At 46.5% G+C, this 24,674-nt stretch overlaps 1 protein-coding gene across 1 annotated transcript in view; it reads right to left on the reverse strand.

Annotated features, from left to right (window-relative positions):
* Positions 1 to 24,674, reverse strand: part of PAPPA2 (pappalysin 2) — a 126,358-nt gene that overhangs the window by 86,321 nt on the left and 15,363 nt on the right. The window contains exons 2-3 of the mRNA XM_081194270.1: positions 22,047 to 23,109; positions 3,775 to 3,920 (exon numbers count right to left, since the gene is read on the reverse strand). Of these exons, the coding sequence (XP_081050396.1) occupies positions 3,775 to 3,920; positions 22,047 to 23,109 (1,209 nt within the window). The remainder of the gene's footprint in view (positions 1 to 3,774; positions 3,921 to 22,046; positions 23,110 to 24,674) is intronic.

Consider the following 24,674-nt stretch of genomic DNA (forward strand, 5'->3'; position numbering starts at 1 on the left):
AAACGGCGTTTCCGTGTGCTGCACTGGTCCGGCTCGCCAGAGCAGCTTCGTCACGCTGGCCACGTGACCCGGAAGTGTCTCCGGACAGCGCTGGCCCCCGGCCTCTTAAGTGAGATGAGTGCACAACCCTAGAGTCGGACACAACTGGCCCGTACGGGCAGGGGTACCTTTACCTTTACCTTAATGTGTATGTTACAGACATTTCCACAGGCGTTCTTCCATCTTTTTTTCATGATTATTCTGTCCTTTAAGAATACTTGTCAATTAAGCAGCCAAACATTCTCAAAGTGAACACCAATTATTTGACCGTTATCGAACACTGTCAAATGTGGGAGAGGGGGCTGAATCTGATGCCCCCTTCTTTTCATTATTCCATCCTTGTTTCTAATATCTAAGGCCATGGGATACAGGCCAGGAACTGTTCCGTCTTTTAAATATCATACATACATGTCGAAACACTGTTGCCTATAAATAATAACTCTTTTTGTTATAAAAAGTAAACTTGGGTTGTTGTTTTTCATAATGAGTAAGTCACACTATTTAGAATTCTGAAAAATGAATGTGTTAATATTTTGCCATAAATATTTCTGGTGAAGTAGGCTCTCCTCCCCAAAGTTTTGGTCACAATAAATGCCTTAGCTGCTAGGGTTCTCTTTGTTACAAAAGGCTAACACAGTTCTCCCCTTGGCAAATCAACCTTATCTGACAGTATTTGACCCTGCTTAAAGAAACACTTTTCGACAGATCAAATGGCCAGGCCACCTTTCTCTGCCATTTTTGCATGGCAAGGCGGCAGGCAGGAGAGCTCCATTCACTGAACGGGGAGCTCCTTAGCTAACAAGCAAAAATTAAACCAGGAAAAGAAAACTGTGGCTGATTTCCCAGCCAAACCCCAGTCTGAGACAGGAGGCTCCCTTGCTGAAAGCAAAGGAGAGGAATGTGAGTGAGTGAAGAAAGAAAACCTTGCTAATAGCTAAGTTAATGGGATGTTAGAGCCCAGCCATAATCCCGCTGTGTCAACCGCTAACAGCAAACAGCAAAGTGAGTCTGATTGCTGAGGGCACGAGGGGCCTCAAAACCTACTCTTCCCACCTTCAAGTAGAAACTTGAAACCCGTTCCACTGGAGAAAATATGAGCGGGAGAGAGCCAGCTACTGCTGAGAAGTGTCTTGGCAACTTTGTGCTCAATCCCCCCTTTCTCCAAGACTGCGAGCTTGTTTTCAAACTGGGTGAACACAAAAAAATCCATTTAGTGGGGGAAAGGTTGCCCGTTCTCTCTGATCCCTCTCCTGTGTGAACATTTCTGCATATTGCAAGGGCCAAATTGGCTGCCCAAGGTCTCTGGGAAAGTGGGGGTGGAATAGTTTTTAAAGCTTCTGCTGCCCTAGGATATCATCTATAGCAGTCACACCTCCCCTTTCTAGATACCATGCTGGCCAGCTCATTTAGTTTTACTTGTGGACTTGTTAGGAATCAGCTTTGATTTTAAAAACAAAAAACTGTCAGCAAGTGACTGCACAAAGGCCAGGGCCACCCATCAACCATGGAAGTTAAGAGGTGTGGACTGAGTTCATGATGGCCTTTGCTTAGAGATCAAAACCTCAGCAAGCCAATAATCCTAGTTTGTCAAAGGCCAATGCTTTGGCTTCTCTTCAGGAACAGAGAATTTACCACATAGGAGCTTAGGCCTTCATAAAAAATCCCAGCAGGCTACAAGTACTTAAGCAAGCACTTCGCCACACAAGTCAACACCCCTGAACTTTTGGATCTAACCAACTAAGCTGAAAGGTCAGTTCTGATGGCTGCAACAAGACCTGATGTTATGGCCCTCAAGTATCTGGGTCAGTAGAATGTGCTATAGGACAACCAACCTCTGCATTTTCAGGATTCACACTTTTCTCCAGCCTGGCAGTCTAAAGTATATTGCGCCAAACAAAACTGATTTCTCTTCAGAAGACAAGGCTCTGTAGTAAAGTGTGTGGCATCTAGCAGTAAGTGGCAAATATGGGAGACTTTCTTCCTCCCCCCCTCTCTCTCTGAAGAGAAAACCTGAAGTCACCCAATGAAATGGTTGAGCAACAGATTCAGTTAAAAGAAATATACGGCATTAATAAGTAATATACAGCATTCACTGCCTCAAGTTGTGTTGATGGCCATTGGATTGGATGACAGAGATTATAGGAAGGAGTATTCAAATTAACGGCATAAAGCTCTATCAAAGTCCATGGGAGACAAAAAAAAATTGTCTCAGATTTTAATGTGTTATTTCTCAAAATTGTTAGGGTTAATGTGAGGCTTGAGACACTGAGTGTTTTGTTATTATTCAGATGATATTTACTGATGTACAGAAGGGCTAGGGGTTTTTTAGATCTTTTAACAGCTGCCAATGATGTTTTGGCTCAGCAATGGAAAACAGCCACACCTACTTAAGGAACGGCTAATTAAAAGTTCTGGAAATGACCAAAATGGATATGCTTGTGATCAACACCAGAAAAATGGCTTCTCCCGTCTGCCCCCAATTAAAGTGGGAGGAAAAATTGGTTCCATTTCTCTTTACTCCACTGCGATACTAAAAAGAGTATTTTTGCAACATTTAATTTTTGAATGTAAAACAAGATGAAAGAAAAATCGGTGACTGTTTAGTCAAACCTGTTACTATATTGGCTATAAATATTATGATGGCATGCAGGAGCCAGAAAAAATGGTTTTGAGGACTGTATTTAGCCCACAGACCATCAGCTGGACATTCCTGCCCTAAGTAGGAAGAAAAGGAGATAAAGGGTCTCCAGGGGGCTTTGAACCTTGGAAAGTTGTCACTGAGGTGAAGTGTGGTGTGCTGGAGGAAAAGAATGAGAATCAAGAATGGGGAGCTTGCCTCAACACCCCAGCTCAGGCAGCTAAAGGAAATGGTTTGGTGAATTTTTTTGTGCAGCTGTCCAGTGTTCAACTTTGTGAGCAGGTATCTTGAAAAGATCTACAAGATTCCTGCGAAACCCAAGCCACGTGCATTGGAAAATGCCTCCTAAAAGGGAACAAGGAACTCTTGAAGTCTCTGAACTAGATCTCTCCTGCAAAAATTCCCACATCACAAATCTGCTTTTGAATCAAAGGCAAAGTCCTATGAGTGGAACCAAACGTATTACGTGCATTTTTTTAAAAAAATGCAAATCCTGTGCCAAGAATTATATACAACATGCACATTACTGGAGAAATAAATCCAATACATTTCCGTTGGATTTTCTTCTAGGTAAGCATGTTTACGATTGCAACCCTGCCAGTGGTAACACGCAAAGAAATGAGGGGGGGGGGCTGGTGGCATGAAGCAAGTTAATGCAGCAGGTTAAGGGTACCTCAAGGAACAGCAAAGGTTCACAGTCAGCTCTGGAGGATGACCAGGTGGAGAAGCAATTGGAACCCACTGAGAAAGCTGCAAAACATCTTCTAACAAAGATGGGCTGTCCCCAGGGGGAAGGTCAAGTAGGGGAAACTGTGCTTTGGGGGATCCCACATTTGGAACCAGCAGCCATGGACACCAGCCCCACTGCCTGGCTCACCCTGTCGCCATCCACTCACCCAAAGCTCTCCACCTCATCCCTACCAAGAGCAAGGCAGCAAGGGAGAAGGTGCAGTCCCTCAGTGCCATTCCTAAGTGACATTTACCTAATAGGACAGATAACATAGATTCTGTCTGCAAGTCTGCATGGAACCTTCTTTGCAAAGGTCAGTGACAGAGGGCGACCCCCCAATCCAGGCACACCCAAGAGCGAGGCTTACCCAGGTGGCTGAGGGCATCCTTGTCCCAGGGCCAGGTGGCAGCACCTGCCAGCTCCTCTCGCACAGAGCTAGCAAAGTAGACATTCAGGAAGTGAGTGCTGTTCAGCTGAAGCATCTCCTTCAGCTCCTTCACACTCATATATGCCCTGCAGAGAGAAGGAGAGAGGTAACACAAAACAGTACAAATTAATTACCGTAGTAACAACACTTTGCATTCATGCAGTCCTTTCCCTGGGTGCCCATCTCAGTGGTAGGCCATGTGGCCTCATGCCAAATTCCTAAAACCTCTTCTCCTTTGAAGTGGGTCTTGGGAAGCGCATGAGCACAGCCCAGTATCTTCATCAGCGTCTCTACTAGGGACAGCTTCACACCAGCATGATGACGCACTTTTAGGCAGACTGTATATTTGGAAAGAGTGGCAGAGAGAAAAGGTTTTAAGAAGCTGTTCAAGAAAAGCCCTGCCTGTGTTCACCCTGGCCGATGGATCTTTGCACACAGGCTCCCAGTACTTCCTGGAATGACCATGGGAAGTTTTGCGGTGGAGACGTGCTCATTTCAGGCAGTGCTGCTGTGCCAGATGCCTTCCACGGCTGCAAGTGGGCTTTAAAAGAAAAATGACCTGCAGAGAAGACCCCCTCAGCCACCTCGTTCACTTAAATAAAGGTAAGCACTACTCTTGCCGCAAACCAACAAATTCTGAACAAAGTTTTTCTGCTTCCTGTGAAAGAAGCAGAGAGAAAAAAATACCTCTTTCACAGGGAGCAAAGACTTTCACAAAAATAGGAGGCGAGGTCTGACCCAGCATTATTCCACACAATCCCTGAATCAACTTGGATTTCCCTATTCTAGATCACTGTACCCTGGATTAACTGACTCCACTGAGAAGGACTGGATTTTTAGCTGATGCCAAACTTCCATCTGTGTGGTGAGATCTGTGATGGCCACATTCTCACATGCAGACCACTGTTCGACGCCTCCAAGTGATAAGCACACATGCACACATAAATAATCCCTAAATAAGAGAACAAGGAATGAGCGTTCCTATTATGGCACAATTCTAAACAGACAAGCAAAATGTAATTTCCTCAGGGGAACTAAGAAACGCCGCTCAGTAGCCTCACGTCTTAAAATAAATCTTGGTTCCCAACCTGTGTGCATCTAGGAAAAACCACTCCAAAAAAACCACTCCAAAGGCTTGCAAGCCATCCAAATTCCATGGACTGAGGTCAGTCATGTTTGAAGGGATATTCCTGCCACTCTCCAGGGGAGACATTTTTCTCACTGCTGCCTGCAGGTCCCTTGACACTAGTAAAATGTTTCCCGCCTCCCCATTCGCTTTGACTTCATTATCAATCACCCCAGGGTTGTTGGCTTTTTCCATGAAGTTGGGCCAAGCAGATTTGATCTGATCCAAAAAGAAAAAGGAAAAAAAGCAGCTTGATGTGAGGAAGGGGGAAAACAGACCTTCAATTACAGTGTGAGAGGAACTGCAGACATCCAATGATGAGCAGCCCAGCGAAAGACCAAACAACATGGAACAGAGACCAAATCAAATTTGGAATGACCGACTCCCTTGGGCTTCTGCTTTTGCTGGTGTCTCCACTGGTGCTTTCATCCGTCATAAACAAGTGTTAGTGCCAATGTTACTCTATTCCACAGTTATTCATTCGTATCCCTTAGGCCTTCTGCATAGACTTCTCCCCCACCCACCCCATCCCCTCAATGGCTCCTAACCCAAGGATTCTGTGACACATTGTCTGCACATTAATGGATAGTTGGAAACGACTCTGTATTCTATTTCTGATCTTCTAGGAAGAGTGTCTGTGCTTAAATAGACAAATGACAGCACCCACTCACAAGAGAGGTTTTGGCAGGCTCAAGGAAACTCCAAGGTTTGCAGAAGTACAAAAATATCTTCAGGGGAAATCCTAAAAGGGGGAGACCCACAAAATTAAACAAATAAGGACCGAGTATCTTCAATGGACATAAAATGCTTACTGACCATTGTGAGGAAACAAATAACCTGTTGGGATGGAGAGGCAAGAAAATGGTGTGGCTGGAAAACGAGCCTGGAAGAAGAGGGTAGCGACAACCATCCTGGCTCACACTATTTTTAAATATCTCCAAGGACAGAGGTGAGAGCGGCCCATAAAAATCAATGGAGAAATCCATTTTCTTAAACACAGATGGGACTGAACACCAGTGTGTCTACCCCACGCCCAAAGAGTAGAAGGCAAAGACGATAGTTCATAGAATCATAGAATCATAGAGTTGGAAGAGACCACAAGGGCCATCGAGTCCAACCCCCTGCCAAGCAGGAAACACCATCAGAGCACTCCTGACATATGGTTGTCAAGCCTCTGCTTAAAGACCTCCAAAGAAGGAGACTCCACCACACTCCTTGGCAGCAAATTCCACTGTCGAACAGCTCTTACTGTCAGGAAGTTCTTCCTAATGTTTAGGTGGAATCTTCTTTCTTGTAGTTTGGATCCATTGCTCCGTGTCCGCTTCTCTGGAGCAGCAGAAAACAACCTTTCTCCCTCCTCTATGTGACATCCTTTTATATATTTGAACATGGCTATCATATCACCCCTTAACCTCCTCTTCTCCAGGCTAAACATGCCCAGCTCCCTTAGCCGTTCCTCATAAGGCATCGTTTCCAGGCCTTTGACCATTTTGGTTGCCCTCCTCTGGACACGTTCCAGTTTGTCAGTGTCCTTCTTGAATTGTGGTGCCCAGAACTGGACACAGTACTCCAGGTGTGGTCTGACCAGAGCAGAATACAGTGGCACTATTACTTCCCTTGATCTAGATGCTATACTCCTATTGATGCAGCCCAGAATTGCATTGGCTTTTTTAGCTGCCGCGTCACACTGTTGGCTCATGTCAAGTTTGTGGTCAACCAAGACTCCTAGATCCTTTTCACATGTACTGCTCTCAAGCCAGGTGTCACCCATCTTGTATTTGTGCTTCTCATTTTTTTTGCCCAAGTGCAATACTTTACATTTCTCCCTGTTAAAATTCATCTTGTTTGTTTTGGCCCAGTTCTCTAATCTGTCAAGGTCGTTTTGAAGTGTGATCCTGTCCTCTGGGGTGTTAGCCACCCCTCCCAGTTTGGTGTCATCTGCAAATTTGATCAGGATGCCCTTGAGTCCATCATCCAAGTCGTTGATAAAGATGTTAAATAAGACCGGGCCCAAGACAGAACCCTGTGGCACCCCACTAGTCACTCTTCTCCAGGATGAAGAGGAACCATTGATGAGCACCCTTTGGGTTCGGTCAGTCAGCCAGTTACAAATCCACTGAGTGGTAGCAGAGTCAAGACCGCAATTTACCAGCTTCTTTCTTATGTGGTCTCTTATTTAGGGCAAAACATTTGCAAAGAGCAAGGCCAATCCATCTCACTGTCCCAATATTGCAGGTTGAAAGCGCTTGCATCTGCTGTCCAGGTGGATCAGGTGCCCAGCAGGGGCTGGGATGAAGATGAGAGGGTGGGTTACAAGTTCTCTGCAATAATATGCCTTGCTCCTATCTTCGCATTGGGTTGACCACCGTGAGAACAGGATGCTGACCACTGACCCCGCAGGCTCCTCTTATGTTTACATTGCAGGCTGGGCTGAGAGAGTGATGTTCATTCTTATTTACTTAATACAATTAGCTGTGTCCTGCATTTTAGGGCGCCAAGTGCTTTAAGGTGTCTTATAAGTAACACCAGAGCACAACAGAATATTGACAAAATAACAATAACGATCAAAAATATAATATGGGTTATTTCACAACCACTTATTCTCATCCTTACACTAGTGCAACAGCCCTTGCGTTGACATCCAGTGACAACCAAAATTGGTTTGCTTTGAGAGCATATGTTGCAGCCCGCATTTATTTGTTTTATTATTTATTTATTGCATTTATATCCCAACCTTTTTCTCCAAGGAGCTCAAGGTCGTGTTCAAGGTGGTTCTTCCCCTGTTCATTTAATCCCCTAGGGTAGGCTGAGAGGCATTGACTGGCCCAAGCTCACTCAGTGAGCTTCATGTCCGAGTGGAAATTTGAACCCTGCTCTTCCAGGTCTTGGTCCAACACTCTAACCACTGCACAACACTGCCTCTGTTTCATGACACGCTTTCCTAAAAGCAAAGGGTTTTACACTTCTCTCACACGGATCCATTTCACTGTGCTTGAGACATCAATGGGGGGGGGGATTATCATCTTTGCACCTCCCCACAATTGTCTGAAACTAAACTCATTAGGAGGGGGAGCGTATGTCTCAATGTCAACTTTAAACCTCCAGAGAGAGCCTGTTGCTCATTCTGATGAACACAGCAACAACACAGTATTGAAGTTGGGGCAGCAGAGTCTCACAGCAAGCATGAAGTACGTGAATCAGTTTGAGAGGAAAAAGTCAGAGACAAATGACTTGTGGGAGAGAGCCGGATTCAGCCAACCCATTCTGCTGGAAGAAGCCACCACAAGGACTCCCACTAGCATAACAGGGTTTCCCTCCCCTCTCCTCCCCCTGTGTGCCCCTGTGCCTCCCCCAAATCCACTCTGGAGGGTGGGGAGAAATCCCGGAACAGTGTGTGGGGTGAGGAGAGGTACCGTATTTTTCGCTCTATAACACACACCCGACCATAACACGCACATAGTTTTTACAGGAGGAAAACAAGAAAAAAAATATTCTAAACAAAACAGTGGATGTATGATTTTTGTGGTTCATGCTGTGGCCACAGACATGTGATCTGACAGTGAGTTTGGAGTAGCCCAATGCAAAAATCCTGAGGATCCATGTGGATCCGTGCTTTGTAACTATGTTTTAAGTGGGGAGGGAAGGAATAGCACTCAAGGGACATGGAGCACGCGTGGGGTATGTGGAGAAGGATGCTGCTAATAATGCAGGTGAGGGGTTTAAGGGGAGAAGAAGCACGTGTGGGGTGGGTGGAGAAGGATGCTGCTAATAATGAAGAAGAGGGCTCCTCTCCTCTCCCACTTTGCTCCTTTAAAGCAAGCAGGCTCTGCTTTTCTCCTTCCTCCGCGCTCATCCCCGGCCTAGCGAGCTGAAAAACTTTGCTGCTATGTAGCGAGCTGAGTGGGGAGGAGAGAGGGACAGAGAGCCTGCTTGCTTTAAAGGAACCAACCGGACAGGAGCCGCTGACACTCATGTAAGCGGCTCTTCTCCTCTCCCGCTTTGCTCCTTTAAAGAAGCAGGCTCTCTGTCCCTCTCTCCTCCCCACTCAGCGGCTCTTCTCCGCTTTGCTGTTTCAAAGCGAGCCACGGAGGAGGGAAGGAAGGGGAACCATGGATCCTCTGCTCACGACTGCAGCAGATCCCCCCCCCCCCGCCACCCGTAGGCATTCCCTCCATAACACGCACAGACATTTCCCCTTACTTTCTAGGAGGAAAAAAGTGAGTGTTATGGTGCAAAAAATACGGTAATTAAGTTGGGCAAGCTTGTGGTAAGAAAACAAATGGCATTGAATTTCACCCTTAGTTAACAATCCAGTCCTGGGCATGTTAAGTGGAGCTTACTCCTATACAACCACACATAGGATCACAGCCTGCACCAATCCTGTGTCCTTCAAGACACATTGCAGTTCTGCAGGAGAGTAAAAAGGGGGAAAGCTGCCACTGAGCACCGCTTCCTCCATAGAATCATAGAATCATAGAGTTGGAATAGACCACAAGGGCCATCGAGTCCAACCCCCTGCCAAGCAGGAAACACCATCAGAGCACTCCTGACATATGGATGTCAAGCCTCTGCTTAAAGACCTCCAAAGGACGAGACTCCACCACACTCCTTGGCAGCAAATTCCACTGTCAAACAGCTCTTACTGTCAGGAAGTTCTTCCTAATGTTTAGGTGGAATCTTCTTTCTTGTAGTTTGAATCCATTGCTCCGTGTCCGCTTCTCTGGAGCAGCAGAAAACAACCTTTCTCCCTCCTCTATGTGACATCCTTTTATATATTTGAACATGGCTATCATATCACCCCTTAACCTCCTCTTCTCCAGGCTAAACATGCCCAGCTCCCTTAGCCGTTCCTCATAAGGCATCGTTTCCAGGCCTTTGACCATTTTGGTTGCCCTCCTCTGGACACGTTCCAGTTTGTCAGTGTCCTTCTTGAATTGTGGTGCCCAGAACTGGACACAGTACTCCAGGTGAGGTCTGACCAGAGCAGAATACAGTGGCACTATTACTTCCCTTCCTCCAAATCCATCTTTCTGGTTCTTGGCAGTTACAACTACCAACTCTTTCAACAGCTACTGATCTCAAGATAGCTGCTGTCAGAGAAACTGGTCAACATGTTTCCAAAGACAGCCACAACACCTGAGGACTAACTGGGTCTCCAACACCAGCTTCTCCTCCTTTTCCCTCCTGGAAACAGTATGAGATGGGTGAAGATGAGCTAAACTTGCTTCTCACAGTAGGGCTGGGTAAAATTATTATCTACCATTTTTTAGCACAAAATGCAAGATCTCTGTAACTATGGGACACAGTTTCAGGTTGCCCACCCCATAGGCAGCCAATCTGGCTATGCAATAGGGTGACTCTCTGTCAGAGCTGTGCTGTGGAGGCGGGCAATGAGTCTGCTTCAGCACAACGTGGGATAGCTAAGTTGGTAGAGCATGAGACATTTAATCTCAGTGTTGTGGGTTCAAGCCCCATGTCGGGCAAAAGATTCCTGCGTTGCTGGGGGTTGGACTAGATGACCCTGGGGTCCCTACAATTCTACCATTCTATATATGATCTAGTTAAACTAGATTCAGAGTGTGTTTTGTTGTTGCTGCTGCTCATCTTCTTCAAAAACAAAACTGCAGCAAAACATGAGCAACATGAGCGGGACGGGACAGATAGGAGTCTGAATCACGTTGTGAAGACTTTGCATCCCAGAGAGATCAGTCATGCTGGTCACTTAAGTCTCTGGACAAAGGGGTCAGCAGCTTCAGAGCCAGTGCGGTGTAGTGGTTAAGAGCGGTAGTCTCGTAATCTGGGTAGTCTCCGCTCCTCCACATGCACCTGCTGGGTGACCTTGGGCTAGTCACACTTCTTTGAAGTCTCTCAGCCCCACTCACCTCACAGAGTGTTTGTTGTGGGGGAGGAAGGGAAAGGAGAATATTAGCCGCTTTGAGACTCCTTAGGGTAGTGATAAAGCGGGATATGAAATCCAAACTCTTCTTCTTCTTCTTCAGAAGACCAGTCTGCTTCTTCTGGCACTCACCATCAAAATGCCATCCAGTTCCTCATTTTTAAAAAAATTAAAAATAGGTTTTAATGTTATACAACCCAGTCACGGCAAAGAAAAGAGCATTGCGTTAAGATTATGGTGTCATTTCACATGGTGTTAAAACACGGACAGTCCAGGCAGGTTCTACACAGACAGGTTTGTGAGGCTGGTAGAAGAGCTTTACTTGCTTTCCCCCCTTACGTATGGAAAAAAGGGAGACCAGGTTTGAACCCTGCATCCTTTTATGCAAGAGGGGCTATAAAGGAAAATACCTTTGATGGAACCTGGTTTCCCAGTTCATCATTCATCTAGTTCATGTCCTCCAGGGACAGCTAAAAGCTATTCTCTCAGACGTTCCCAGAAGCTACATGGTGGATAGCAAGCGCCCAGATGCTGACCTGGGCGGTGAGGTTCTTTCTGACCCAGATACTTCTCTATGGCTGAAGTCATACATAATACTGAAAGGGCGCTGAAAACACATTCTTCAGATGTGCTGCCAGTCCATTCTCACAGATGTAGACAGTGAGGCCCCTCCCCGATTTCTGCCTCTTCTTCCTCTTGCTCCATCTGGGGGAAATTAACAAGGCAGCCAGATGCAAGAGGCAGGCAGGGCTCCCATACCTTTATCAGTTGCTTAAAAGGAGGATTACAGAATAGGAAGCTCCTTCCAGGGGTGCTGTGTTTATCTGACAATTATTCACACATGCAAGACGGTAGGATGTGGCAAGATTTTCACTAATTTGAAACACTAATTTAGCAACTTGGTAACCCGGAGAAGAGGATAAAGACACAGCAATTGTTTTTAATTGCGCTTAGAACAAAAAATTGACAATAATTCTTCTACTTGTTGCCAGTCTGGGGCGCTTCCCCAGATGGAAGACAGCAATTTCCAGATGCACCGTGCAAAGCTGGGAAGAGCCTCCTAGTTGTGGAAACATCTGTGCAAGGGAATAAGGGAGCGAACAGCTGGAGCCAATTAGCATATTGTGCCTTCTTGGGTTCTCTTTCAAATTTCACTTCTGCGCTACAATATAACTTTGTAACGAAGTGCACAAACACACGTTTGCATGAACAAGCGCACATACACACCAGAGACAGATGTTTTGCTCTAAAGTCCATGGCTGGCAGCAGTGGGCACCTTGAGATAAAACCTTTCCTTTGCTATGCCTGGTATGTTGTACACACATTGAGTCTCTCCCTGAGCTCCAGCTCTTATTCTGGTTCTTGGCTTGAAGCAGAGGAAGGAGGGTAAGGTGGTCCAATACAGACAATCTCAGGGCTTCTATACTTTCAACAACTGTATTGAAGAGGAAGTCTCAGCAGGTGCACCTTCTTGCATGCCTGCACGACAAGCTCCCCCGGTCAAAGAGAGAGAGAGAGAAATCCTCCCTCCACTAGGAGGAAGGAATCTTAAAGGTCCAAGAGTTCTGTGCTCCCTTGCATCTCACCATTGCCTCAAGGCAGAATTAAGATTACACAAAGGCATTCTGCTCAGGTGTAAAAGAATAGAGAGAACATTATGCCCACCAGCGCCAGTCACACAGCACAGGTTGGAAGGTGTACTTATGGAGACACCCTGGAAGATCACAGGTGTGTGCTGCTTTTACATGTGAGTAGAACACTTGAAGTGTCCCAAAGAGACTACCAACTCAGCGCACCCAGTTCAGAGTTAAGGGTCACTACTTCACTCCCCTGCCGGAGCGGTCATCCCTTTAAACAAGGGTTTCAAACTTTCTGTCTTCCGACATCAATGTTATCTACTTGCAAGTCCACCCAAGGACCCTGAGTGCTGCAGAGGATCCCGGGCCTTTAACCAGGGCCAGCCCACTCATGAGGTGGACTGAGGCAGCTGCCTTGAGTGGCAGATACCTGCAGGGTGGTCGCCCACCCCTGTTGCCGCTGCTAGAGAAGCAGAGGTAGGGGCTGCTTCCGGTGAGATCTCATGAGAGCACCAAGCTGCTGCCCTGTGACCCAGTAAGCAAGCCTTTAGCAGAGAGGTAGGGACGGTGCCTTCCTGTTTTGCCTGTAACTCTCCTAGGTCGTGCATTGCAGAAGAAGCTCAGTAATAATGGGAAATAATCCCCCCCCCCCGAAAAGCATGTCTGCCTTTACTTATCTGCTCACTGAAAATCCCCAACCAGCTTCTGAGGAACTTCCTGGGGCAAGTGTCCCAAAACTGCTGTCCTAAAGTGAAGGAGCAGCAGGACTTCTGATTCAGTCAAAGCTCTTCTAACCCTTTAGTGGTTCATCTGCAGTAGGGGGCACAGGACTCCCACCTCCCCTCACAAACATTTACCCTCCTTATTTCCCCACTGCTATGGACCACTATGGACCGCTATGGAAAGATCTTCACCACTCTGGTGCTTCTCTGGTGCTATCAGTACCTTTGGAAGGGCCATCTGGATCAGGACAACAATGGGGTGGAGTGGGGGGAGACTGAACACAAATACATATGAGGCTACATTTTGGAAATACAGAAAACTTTGGGAAGGCTGATCATGGATCTGACCATGTAACATGCAGTTTTCCCCTAGGTCCAGCACCTAGGACACCCATGTCTCCTACAAGCAGGCCATCTGCAAGGGACATTCCACCTCTGGTTGTGCCCACATTATGACTTGCAAAGCCTTTTGTTCTCTGCCCCTTGCTGCTCCTCACAACTCGGTGCACATCTTGCCACACTCTCCTCTTACTTGCCCTTCTGCGTGCCAGTACTTACGATCACTTTACGAGCAACAGATGGAGTAGACATTCATCATGTGCTTAGATCTCTGGACAACATTATTATTAAGTCTGACTTAATTTCTACCCACCCTCCTATAAAACCGAATTGATAACAGCTTCTAGGCTGTCCCCTTTCTGTTGCTTTCCCAGACTCCTCAAACATAGGAGTCTCCAACTGTCAGGATCCGGGCCAGTATATGGCAGTGCGCACATGGGCATGAGTCAGAGACTGGGCTTGGGTGCAAGAGATCCATCTGGCTGTCAGCAGTTCACAGATCATGGTGGTGTCATAATCAATGTCGAGAGAGATTTTGTAACCAAATCAGGGCAGGAAAGCAGGTGCAAGGAAGGAAGGAATGCAGACAAAGGCACAGGAACAAGAGTGAAGAGCAGGCAGGAGGCAGGAAATACAAAACAGAAGAAAAAGACAACAGGGACCTGTCACAATCCTTATTGGCCACATTCTGGAGCTTTGTTCCTACTTTGCCATTTCTGAGCACCCTTTCGTACTCACCATCCGCATGGTGGGAAAACGGTGGCATTTTGCCAGTAATCCAAATCATGGTCAGTACCCGGTTGAATACAAAGGAAGCGCACCTCTTCTCGTGGCAAAAGAGGGTCTCCCAGAGCTCCTGCAAGTTTGAGATTCCTTTTGAGAGCAGAGGGTCTGGTCTCAGGACCACCCCACCGAGCCCTATCGTGTTGCAGCATGAGCTGCAGAGAGGCCCATCTTCTCTATTTTTATTTATTTATTTATATTTACATTTTCAAAAACAGGAGCAGAGAGCATATTTAACCCCCCTTCCTTTCCCCTGTCCCACTTACAACTTCGTACCAAATACAGCATATATATATATACCATATGACGTCCCTTCCACACTTTCCCTGGTTCCTTTGCTTTTCTGCTACGCCACGTAAGCCACATCTTTTTAATCATCCAACTTGTTATCTATTAAATTAACTATTTCAACTCTGCTGGATTTACTGGAGACCAGCAAAGCTATGTATCTGTCTATACCGGTTCTTAAAATATTCACTAAACATTTTCTATTCCTCCTTATATTCCTTATCTTCGTTTTCTCTTATCCTGTTCGCAAGACCAGCCAGTTCAGCACATTTGAACAATTTACACTGTCATTCTTCCTTAGTGGGGACTATATTTGTTCTCCACCTTTGTGCCAATAAGGTTCTAGCTGTGGTGGTGGCGTATAGTAATAAACTCTTTTGGGTTTTGGGGGGACCTCGGTTGTTACCATCCCCAAGAGGAAAATCTCAGGTGTTTTGGGGAGAGGCCCATCTGCTCTAGAAGGGAGGGCAAGGAGGACCGCAGGTTGGAGCCAGGAGTGCTGGCCAAGGAGGGAGGCTGTGAGGCGCAGCCCTGAACTCCAGCCACACACACTTCCCACCCCCCTGGAAAAACAGAGAGGAGAAAAGCAAAGCTAAGAATTATGGAAAGGAAAGAGAAGGGCAAGGGACACCAACTGGAAGCAAAATGACACTGATTCAAAGAGACAAGTCGGGAGACAGACTAATAAAGTCCGAGACGTGTCTCAAGAGGAACCGCCTGACCTGTGTCTGAACAGGACCCAGAAGTATTTGGCTGACCCTAGTCGATAGCCACCACATTGCAAATGTTCTTTTCAGTACAAAGGGCAGCGTACTGACAGCCTCTTCACACACTATAAATCTCCTGCATGGAAAGCAGCTCAGCAGAGGAAAAAGCACACCCAGATAACGTGCAAACATACGTCCCACACACATTTCATTTTGGGTGTGTTCTACAATAACGCTCAATGAACAGGTCTCTGGAGGAGCCCTCAATGCCTTTCACTAGGTATAAAATACATTTTGATCACTCGTGTGTTCTTAAAATGGCGAGTCCCTGAATCTCAGCATTCTACACACCATGGAACATGCACGAGGACACTGGCCAATAAGAGGTTCTGGGTAGTCTTCCATTGAGAAACAGAGAGATTCCATGACTCTGCCCTACACAAAGCAGCAGAAATAAAGTGTGGTGGCCCATGCCCTTTAGTTTGCTGGCATCACACCAATGTCTCACATTGGGGAACTTCAGTCTTTCTCTATACCAATGAAAGCCAGGTGCCCATTGCCACATCTACCACATCACTTCAAAATGCCAAGGCCCCTGTCACCCCAACTGGTGCACTTGCCCACTCCAAATAATCTACTTACTTTCTGAACCAGCATCTACTGAGGAGGAGTAGAGACTAATACCAAGTGCTAACTTGCTAACTTGGTGGCACTGTGGTCTAAAGCACAGAGCCCAGGATTTGCCTATCAGAAGGTCGGCAGTTCCAATCCCCATGACAGGGTGAGCTCCCGTTGCTCGGTCCCAGCTCCTGCCCACATAGCAGTTCGAAAGCACATCAAAGTGCAAGTAGATAAATAGGTACCACTCCGGCGGGAAGGTAAACGGCGTTTCCGTGTGCTGCTCTGGTTCACCAGAAGTGGCTTAGTCATGCTGGCCACATGACCCAGAAAAACTGTCTGTGGACAAATGTCGGCTCCCTCAGCCAGTAAAGCAAGATGAGCGCCGCAACCCCAGAGTCGTCTGTGACTGGACCTAACAGTTAGAGGTACCTTTACCTTTAACTTGCTAAGCTGTGCATGACACCATTTTGTAAGCCTGTCACAAGTCTTCCCTTTTTTCCCCTCACCATGGAGAGTTTACCACAATGCTCTTCAGTTCACATGACTAACTTTCTCCATACAAAAAAGAAAAGAAAATTAAAATCCCCATATGCAGAAAACTGCCGTGTCAGTGAGAAGGCTAAGCTAAAACCTTTCTCTCCTGGTATTTAATTTTTCTACCTGCAGGATGTTTTGAGGTCATTGTTTGAATGCAGGAACATTCAGTCATGAGAGCCCCTTCCAAAAATCTGAAGCGGAAGAGCCAAGACAAAGGTTTGCCACCTCCTGGAGAATTAGGCTCCAGGTCACTCACTGTGCTACAAAACCCAGGAAGAACTTAAATCCAAAGCTGATGATCTATCTACAGCTCTACCCCAGCTGCCTAAATACTTTACAGTTACATAAAGTAAAATATAAGGCTTAAGTTCACCTTCCCAGTTGCCCTGTTGTTAACTGCTTTGCTTTACTCTGGCACAGCAGACCTTGCTGAGTCAAGAATATAGCTAGCTAAGCCTCCACAAAACGTGAGACAAAGAACAAACATACAGTGGTGCCTCGCAAGACGAACGCCTCGCAAGACGGAAAACCCGCAAGACGAAAGGGTTTTCTGTTTTGGAGGCGCTTCGCAAGACGAATTTCCCTATGGGCTTGCTTCGCAAGAAGAAAGCCCATAGGGAAATCTCCGGGGACCTCTTTTAAATGCTGGTGGTGGGGAGCAAAGCCTTTCCCCCAGTCCGGCCTTCAGAAGAGGTCCAGGAAGGCCGGCGGGGGCCGAAAGGCTTTGCTCCCCACCGCCAGCATTTTAAAAGCAGTCCGGGATAGCAGGGAAGCGCTTCCCGCTATCGCGGACGGCTTTTGAAGGCAGGCGGGGGGGAGCAAAGACTTTCGCCCCCCGCCCACCTTCAGAAGAGGTCCTGGACCTCTTCTGAAGGCGGACGGGGGGCGAAAGTCTTTGCTCCCCCCTGCCTGCCTTCCCGGGAGAGCGGAGAAAGGCAGCGCGTTTCTCCGCTGTCCCGGACGGCTTTTGAAGGCGGGGGGGGGCAAAGACTATATATATATTTTCTAGGGGTTTCATTTTCACCCTCTGCATGCAGCCCCAGTGAGGATGAATTGTTTATTACTGGGGCCAGATGCCAGGCAGCCCTGTTCAAGGCCAGGGAGGAATTTGTGTGTGTTGTCTGGGAGGAGGCAAGGTCTGTTTTTCTCAGGCAAAATGTTGCTCAAGAGATATCAGAAGGAAATGTTTCAAAATGGATGAATGACCATTACTGATAGGTAAAAGAGGATTTACTCTGCTCGATTATTTTGAGGACAGGTTATAACAATGTATAGAAGCCATAGCAGAAATTGGCAAATGAACAGGGTGATGTTTAGGGAGAAGGGATGAATGTATTTTGAAATGATAGTTGGAAAAGTTATTTTATTGCCTGCCCTTGCCCCAGTAGGCTATGCTCTTTTTAGTTGGCTACATGTTGTACAAGCGTGCAAAAGACTTATGTCTGGGCCATGAAACACCTTGAGCGACACCTACGACACTTGATCTTAGCCAAAAGGCCGAGAACTGTGCACACGGTCCTTTCTTCTTGAAATTAGGATGGGATGAACTGCGATTATAATAAAAAATACATTGTTGTTGTTGTTGTTCCACATGTGTCTGCGTGTGAGATAATGAGAGAAACTTCAGTTGCAACCACATAATGGAATATCGTTTTCCTCCGGCGATAAATCTAGCCCAGTCTGCATCTTATTGCTCTGGCTCCTTGGGGCTCGTTTTGTTGGGTGTTTTTTAATGGTAGCTGGTAGACAGAATCAATCACACAAGCGGTAATCCCCTGCAAATGGAACTTAATAGATTTTTTAAAAGGCAGCCTATTGACCCAGAGACCTTAATGGCTCAGGAGCTGCTTGAGTCTGGCGTGCAAATTCGCCAGCAGACAGTTTATAAATGCACACAAATCGAAAAGGGTAGTAAAAATCCTTTTAAGTGGCAGGCCCTCCAAAAGCACAACAGAGAATTTCCAGCATTAGAGCTCTTGGTATTTACATTATAACCTCCCATGGTTGCCTCAGTGAGATGCTGAATGGATGGCCGGCAGGGAGCCAGCATCTTCCTGCCACAGCTGAAGAGGATGACATCACCAGAAAGACAAGCAGGTGTCCAGCAAAGTTTTAGGACTTCGGATTAAGTGAACTGGGCAATAGATATCAACATCTTGAATTGACCTTTTATTTTAGGTGGAGCTATCACCATGTTTTGCCATATGTGAAATTCTGGTGAGAAACTAGGAGGTCCCTACTTGAGAAAAGAATCAAAAGGAATTTTTTTAAGCCTTGCAAAGTGAACATCTCAATATTGCCACCAGATTTTGCATTAAGTAACATTTCAAAGCAAAATGAAAGACTCCTGATTTAGCAAAACAACCATGGAATTTTGAGGGAACCCAAAAAGATATTTGCAGTTCCGTTCTGTGCATTGTTTCTTTTTCGACTGATCAATGTGAATCATTCTGTCAGGCAGTGTGAAAGGTGGGATAGAGTCTTGCACCTCTGGGCCTTAGGTGTGAGTCCTGGCTCTGCCTTGGGATCACTGTCTGGGCCTCAGGCAGATTCAATTCCCACTCTTTGCACAGTGACCCCAAAAATAGTGTATGGATTAAATGAATGCAGGTTATAAAGCACTCTGCAAATGAAAAGTGCTATATTAGATTGATGATTATGACAACGCCCACCTGCATAGTTCAGTTTCCTGGGTCATAGATGTTGTTTTTTAATTTAGGATGGCCATAAACGTAAAGGTAAAGGGACCCTTTACCATTAGGTCCAGTCGGGGCTGACTCTGGGGTTGTGGCGTTCATCTCGCTTTACTGACCGAGGGAGCCGGAGTACAGCTTCCGGGTCATGTGGCCAGCATGACTAAGCTGCTTCTGGCGAACCAGAGCAGCGCACGGAAACGCCATTTAGTTTCCTACCAGAACGGTACCTATTTATCTACTTGCACTTTGACGTGCTTTCAAACTGCTAGGTTGGCAGGAGCAGAGACCGAGCAATGGGAGCTCACCCCATTGCAGGTATTTGAACCGCCGACCATCTGATTGGCAAGCCCTAGGCTCTGTGGTTTAACCCACAGCGCCACCCGCGTCTACTCTTATTCACAAGCTGAAACACAGTACAGTGCACTTGTTTACAGAACTTATCCGCACCTCCCGTAAGATGTGGATGGAGGATTGCCTTGACATGTGCAGCGTTTCGTTCACATTCTATTCAAAGCAAAGAAGGGTCTCACTCAGTTGCACCTGTTCTAGTGCACAATGAGAATGCCATCTCAGTTTATCAAAGGATACACGCGTGGGAGGCTGAATGTGACTTCGGTTTTCCTTAACTGGACCGAGATGAATGGAATAGTTACTAGAGATCTGTAAGTTCTCTAGTATATTTATATAAATATATATATAAATATATATATATATATTTGAACATGGCTATCATATCACCCCTTAACCTCCTCTTCTCCAGGCTGGGCATGTTTAGCCTGGAGAAGAGGAGGTTAAGGGGTGATATGATAGCCATGTTCAAATATATAAAAGGATGTCACATAGAGGAGGGAGAAAGGTTGTTTTCTGCTGCTCCAGAGAAGCAGACACGGAGCAATGGATCCAAACTACAAGAAAGAAGATTCCACCTAAACATTAGGAAGAACTTCCTGACAGTAAGAGCTGTTCGACAGTGGAATTTGCTGCCAAGGAGCGTGGTGGAGTCTCCTCCTTTGGAGGTCTTTAAGCAGAGGCTTGACAACCATATGTCAGGAGTGCTCTGATGGTGTTTCCTGCTTGGCAGGGGGTTGGACTCGATGGCCCTTGTGGTCTCTTCCAACTCTACGATTCTATGATTCTATGATTCTAAGTTAGGAGCACTGATGCTGACTGAAGCTCCTTCCAGCAGTACAAACTCCAGTAGCTATTGCTTAGTGAATGTAAATGCTTAATTGCCCAGATGTGTAATATTTACAGGTAGGTTGATTATTATATTATATTATATTATATTATATTATATTATATTATATTATAATTATATTTTAGGAGTATTTTATGCTCTTACTTATTTCTTCACACAGAGGAGGGTGGACTTATACTAGAGTGGAGTCTAGGAAGTCATCATCATCACAACCGTATGACCAAGAACCTAAAATCATCACATGCTTTAATATGGTGCTTAACATAAAGAATCCAACATCAGATATGGCTGCATAAAAGCCTCTTTGTTTGCTAAAGAATTATTTGCAAAACTGTTATCTTCTGCAACAAGACTCTTCCCTCATTTTATTTCTTATGAAATGAATTCTCATCCAAATATATATTTAAATCCAAGGCACTGAGCATTCCAGGTAGCAGAAGACTGTATACAGGCCAGAAGTCTCTTTTTCTCTGGGATATGAAAGGGCACTCATTATTATTATTTTCTTTGGGGGGGATTTGTAATGTAAGAACCACATTCTAAACTCTGTACCAGAGAAATTTTTAAAAAAATTAAACCCCCAGCCTGCTTCTCTCCCCACAATGTTACCCTTGGCAGCCGAGGGTCTCTGGCTCTTGGAGTCGTCTCCCCCATGGCCTCTTCCAGGCTTGTTTGGACTGCAGGGCTTATGGAGCCTTCGGGTTCCATGGCCTCTTGCTCTGAACAGGAACAATTCCCATTTCCTAAAATAATGGCCCTGACCAAGCCAAAGAAAACTAAAAACAATATATTCATTTAACAACACTAACAATTTCACCAGAACTTGCCAACTCAAATGCTAGCTAACTCATTCCAGAAAGGCTTTCTACTGGACCTGAAGAAATCCCAAAAAACTCCTCTAGCTGACACTCATCTTTACTTTTGGACACAAGCAGGCCCCTTGGTGGCGGTCGGGGTGTGTGTGTGTGTGTGTGTGTGTGTGTCAGTATTAGCAGCTCTATGCGGAAGACTTCCATGTCAATTGGCAAGGAGACGCACATCGCCGTTTAAGGAGTCTCCACATTCACTGGCTGAGTCTACAAACAACACGAGGGATATTCAAATTACAGACATGAAATCAGCTTCAACAGTCATTCTCCCTTCCCATGAGAGCTTTAGCGCTGCGAGGAGAGCCCAGAGATCTCTAGACAAATAATTATGCGCACCATTGCCAAACTTAAGTTCCAATACAGAGGTGGTGAACATTTTAAGTAGTATAAAGCCGTTAAATGTCTGAACGTGAAACAGGGCAGAAGCAGGTATTGGAAACCTGTGAACCTCCAGAAGCCATTGGACTACAACACCCATCATCACCGGCCAGCCACTGGCCATGCTGGCTGGAGCCAAGGGAAGTGGGAGTAACGGAAGAGGGAGGACCACAGGCTCTCTGCAGGTATGTGCCTCTGCAGCCTCAGGCACATTTACTCCTTTCTCCTGCTCCCACCCACCCCACCCCCCATCAGCAAACATCTCTCTCCCTTCCACTGCACTGCTAGCACTGCATCAGCAGTAGTCAGCGCAGACCACAGTTCACATTAGCCTAAACCCAGAGAAATGAATAGTATGAGAGGGGAATCAATGGACATGATCCTGTGGACTTCATTGCAATGGGCTTTAGTGCCTAGGAGTCTCCAGGCAGGAGGGCAGGGCCCTCCCTCCCTCCCTTGTCCGCCCACAACTTACCGGTGTGGAGATTCAGGGTCAAAGCACGTCTTCTTCACGTTGGTCACTCTGGGGTTGCAACAGTCCCCGTCGTCAAAATTGTCAAGCATGTTGTTGCATTCCATGTTGCAAACCCCATCCCGGCGCACCCAGTCGTAGCAACGCCCCAGCCGGCGGCAGTCCCCCCCGTCGTAGCCAGTCAGCGGGTGCTCGCACTCGGGGTCACAGTATTCATTGCCAATCTTGCTGGGCTCACAGTTCATCAGGACCACGCGGTGGCGGAGCAAGGAGCTCTGCACCTTGTGTACGCTCAGTTGCCAGGTGATGTTATAGCGGCCAAAGGCCCCGCTCAGCACTCGGTGCTGGTGGGCAATCTGCTCCTGGCTGACAGTAGGATGGAGCCCCTCATCGTCATGAATGTTGACGACCCGGTAACGGACCACCTTCTCATTCCTCAGCGGCCAGTGGCTGTTGTAGTAGGAGATCAACTCCACGTTGTCGCAGACGGTCTGCCCACAGAGAGGGGGCACGAGCGGTGAGAAAACCGGAGGCTCTGGCACTTGGAAGGACTCCACCAGGGGGTAGGCACCATCTTTGAATGTTACCCATTGCTGCTCCAGGCGGCTGAACCTTGCACTGAGCACCATGGTAGCTTCTCTGTCTTCAACCTTTCTCAAGAAAGCTCTCTGGAGTTTCTCCTGGGGTAAAGCAGCATTCCAAATGGCCAGCAGAGCCAGGTGGCCACGGAAGTGGTGCCCGTCCTCTGAGCTGTCACCTCCCAGAATCAAGGTGCGGCAAGAAGCCATGAAGGGACTGTGGAGGGCCCCAGACTGCTGGGAACTACGAGCCACCCGTTCCCCGTTCAGGTACAGCAGCATCTGCTTCCCGTTGTAGGTGGCAGCCACATGAGCCCACGTATTGAGTTCATAGCGGTGTGGTACCGATATGGTGGAAGATCTCTTGAAGCGGTCTGTCCGGAGTGAGAAGAAGAAACGGGCATCCTTCTTCCCGGTGTTCTCCTGCGTGCGGATGCCAAGAGTCCAGCCCCTGTCACTGGCAACGTGGGAGCAATTGTCAAACACACCTGAGTGGAGGAGAGAGAGAAAAGAAGAAAATTCAGCACAGATGCTAGTACAATGACCACACTACCTCTCAGCTCTAGAACAGGAGGAGTGATTTTAGGATGAATCCACACCAGATCTTCAAACTGGCTTGGATCCAAGGGCACTATAGTGGCTACCCTCAAAGAACCCTGGAAACTGCAAGAGATGTGAAGAAGTCTTTGTTTAAGAGGGATGACAATTTCCAAGGTTTCCTGCTAACAAATCTAAACCAAAACAGGTTGGAAACGCATTTAAAATTTGGTCCACCAGACACCAATTCCAATTCGGTTCAAATTTGTACCCACAAAGATAGTATCCAACCCTAATCATTAACCTGGGCTGTCTGGAATCTGCTACATCAGTCATGGCACCATGAAGGCAGTGAGAAAGGGCACATTCGCTGCACCACATCCATCTAAAGATCTTACTGGAGAAAGAAGTGCTTTGTTCCAAATCTGAGGCAAGAAGAGGAGGAAGACAAGCAGTGTGAAGGCTTCTCTCCAGCACTGAACTTTTTTTTTTGGGGGGGGGGTGTCTCCCAAGTTTGCAGCAAATGCCAGTGGTGACAACTGGCCAGTCCCTTCAACTGCCACTGAGAAATGCACACACCAAATCCCTGTAGCTGCTCAGAAACGTTTTTATCAGATTGCTTTTTTTAAAGGAAAGCGAACACACTGGCCGGAGCATAGCAAAAATTATGGCTGAATCAGCATTAACCTCAAAAGAATATACTTCAGTCATCCTAACTGCAAATCTGGGAGAAAATGCATACTGTGGGTGAGCGCCACCACGGTGACTTCTCTTTAAATAATACGCCAGTCTTCTTGACCCTGCACTGTGAAAACTTCTATAAACTGGAAAACAGCGATCGATGCCTTCCTGCTGTTGTACAGCTATGCACAATATCATGTTTCACTTTGTAGAAGCCTTATCCTTCCATACACAAACATTCTACTCCTCCTCTGTCTATGATATTGCCACCGGACGGTCGTGGGGTGGGCAGTCATTCCATAAGACGACTCAGGCATCTCCAACTCCTGAACTATGCAAAGCTCATCATTATAAGAACTGTGCCTGAGTTTTATTCCTCTCCCTCTTCCTTCTCTGTCACATTTCTCTTGTATGTGAACTTTTTTCCCCATTTAGATTGTATTATTATTATCATCATCATCATTATCACTATTATTTATTATCAACAAAATGTATTATTATTATTATTAATTCATTGTCACTATTATTTGTATTACTAGATCAGGATCTTTGCTTGCAACTCAAGGCGGTCTGTAGTCTTCAAGGTTGCAGCAGCAACCAAGTCAGGCTGCGTCCAGGGATCAGAACCTGCTTTGTTCAGCTTTGTTCCCTACCAGTGGAGCTATCCAGAGAGTCAGTGCTGACTGAGCAACTACGGTAAGCCCCTAGGAAAATCGCAGCGGACAGGCCCTGAGTGGCTACTCTTGCTCTCAGTCCTGTCCGTGTTAAACAGGCTTATTTCTTGCCTCTTCAACAGAACAATTATTTTCCCAGCTGGCTTACTGGGAGAACTGAA

The sequence above is a fragment of the Podarcis bocagei genome, assembly GCF_964188305.1.
Source record: "Podarcis bocagei genome assembly, chromosome: 5".
Classification (NCBI taxonomy): domain Eukaryota; kingdom Metazoa; phylum Chordata; class Lepidosauria; order Squamata; family Lacertidae; genus Podarcis; species Podarcis bocagei.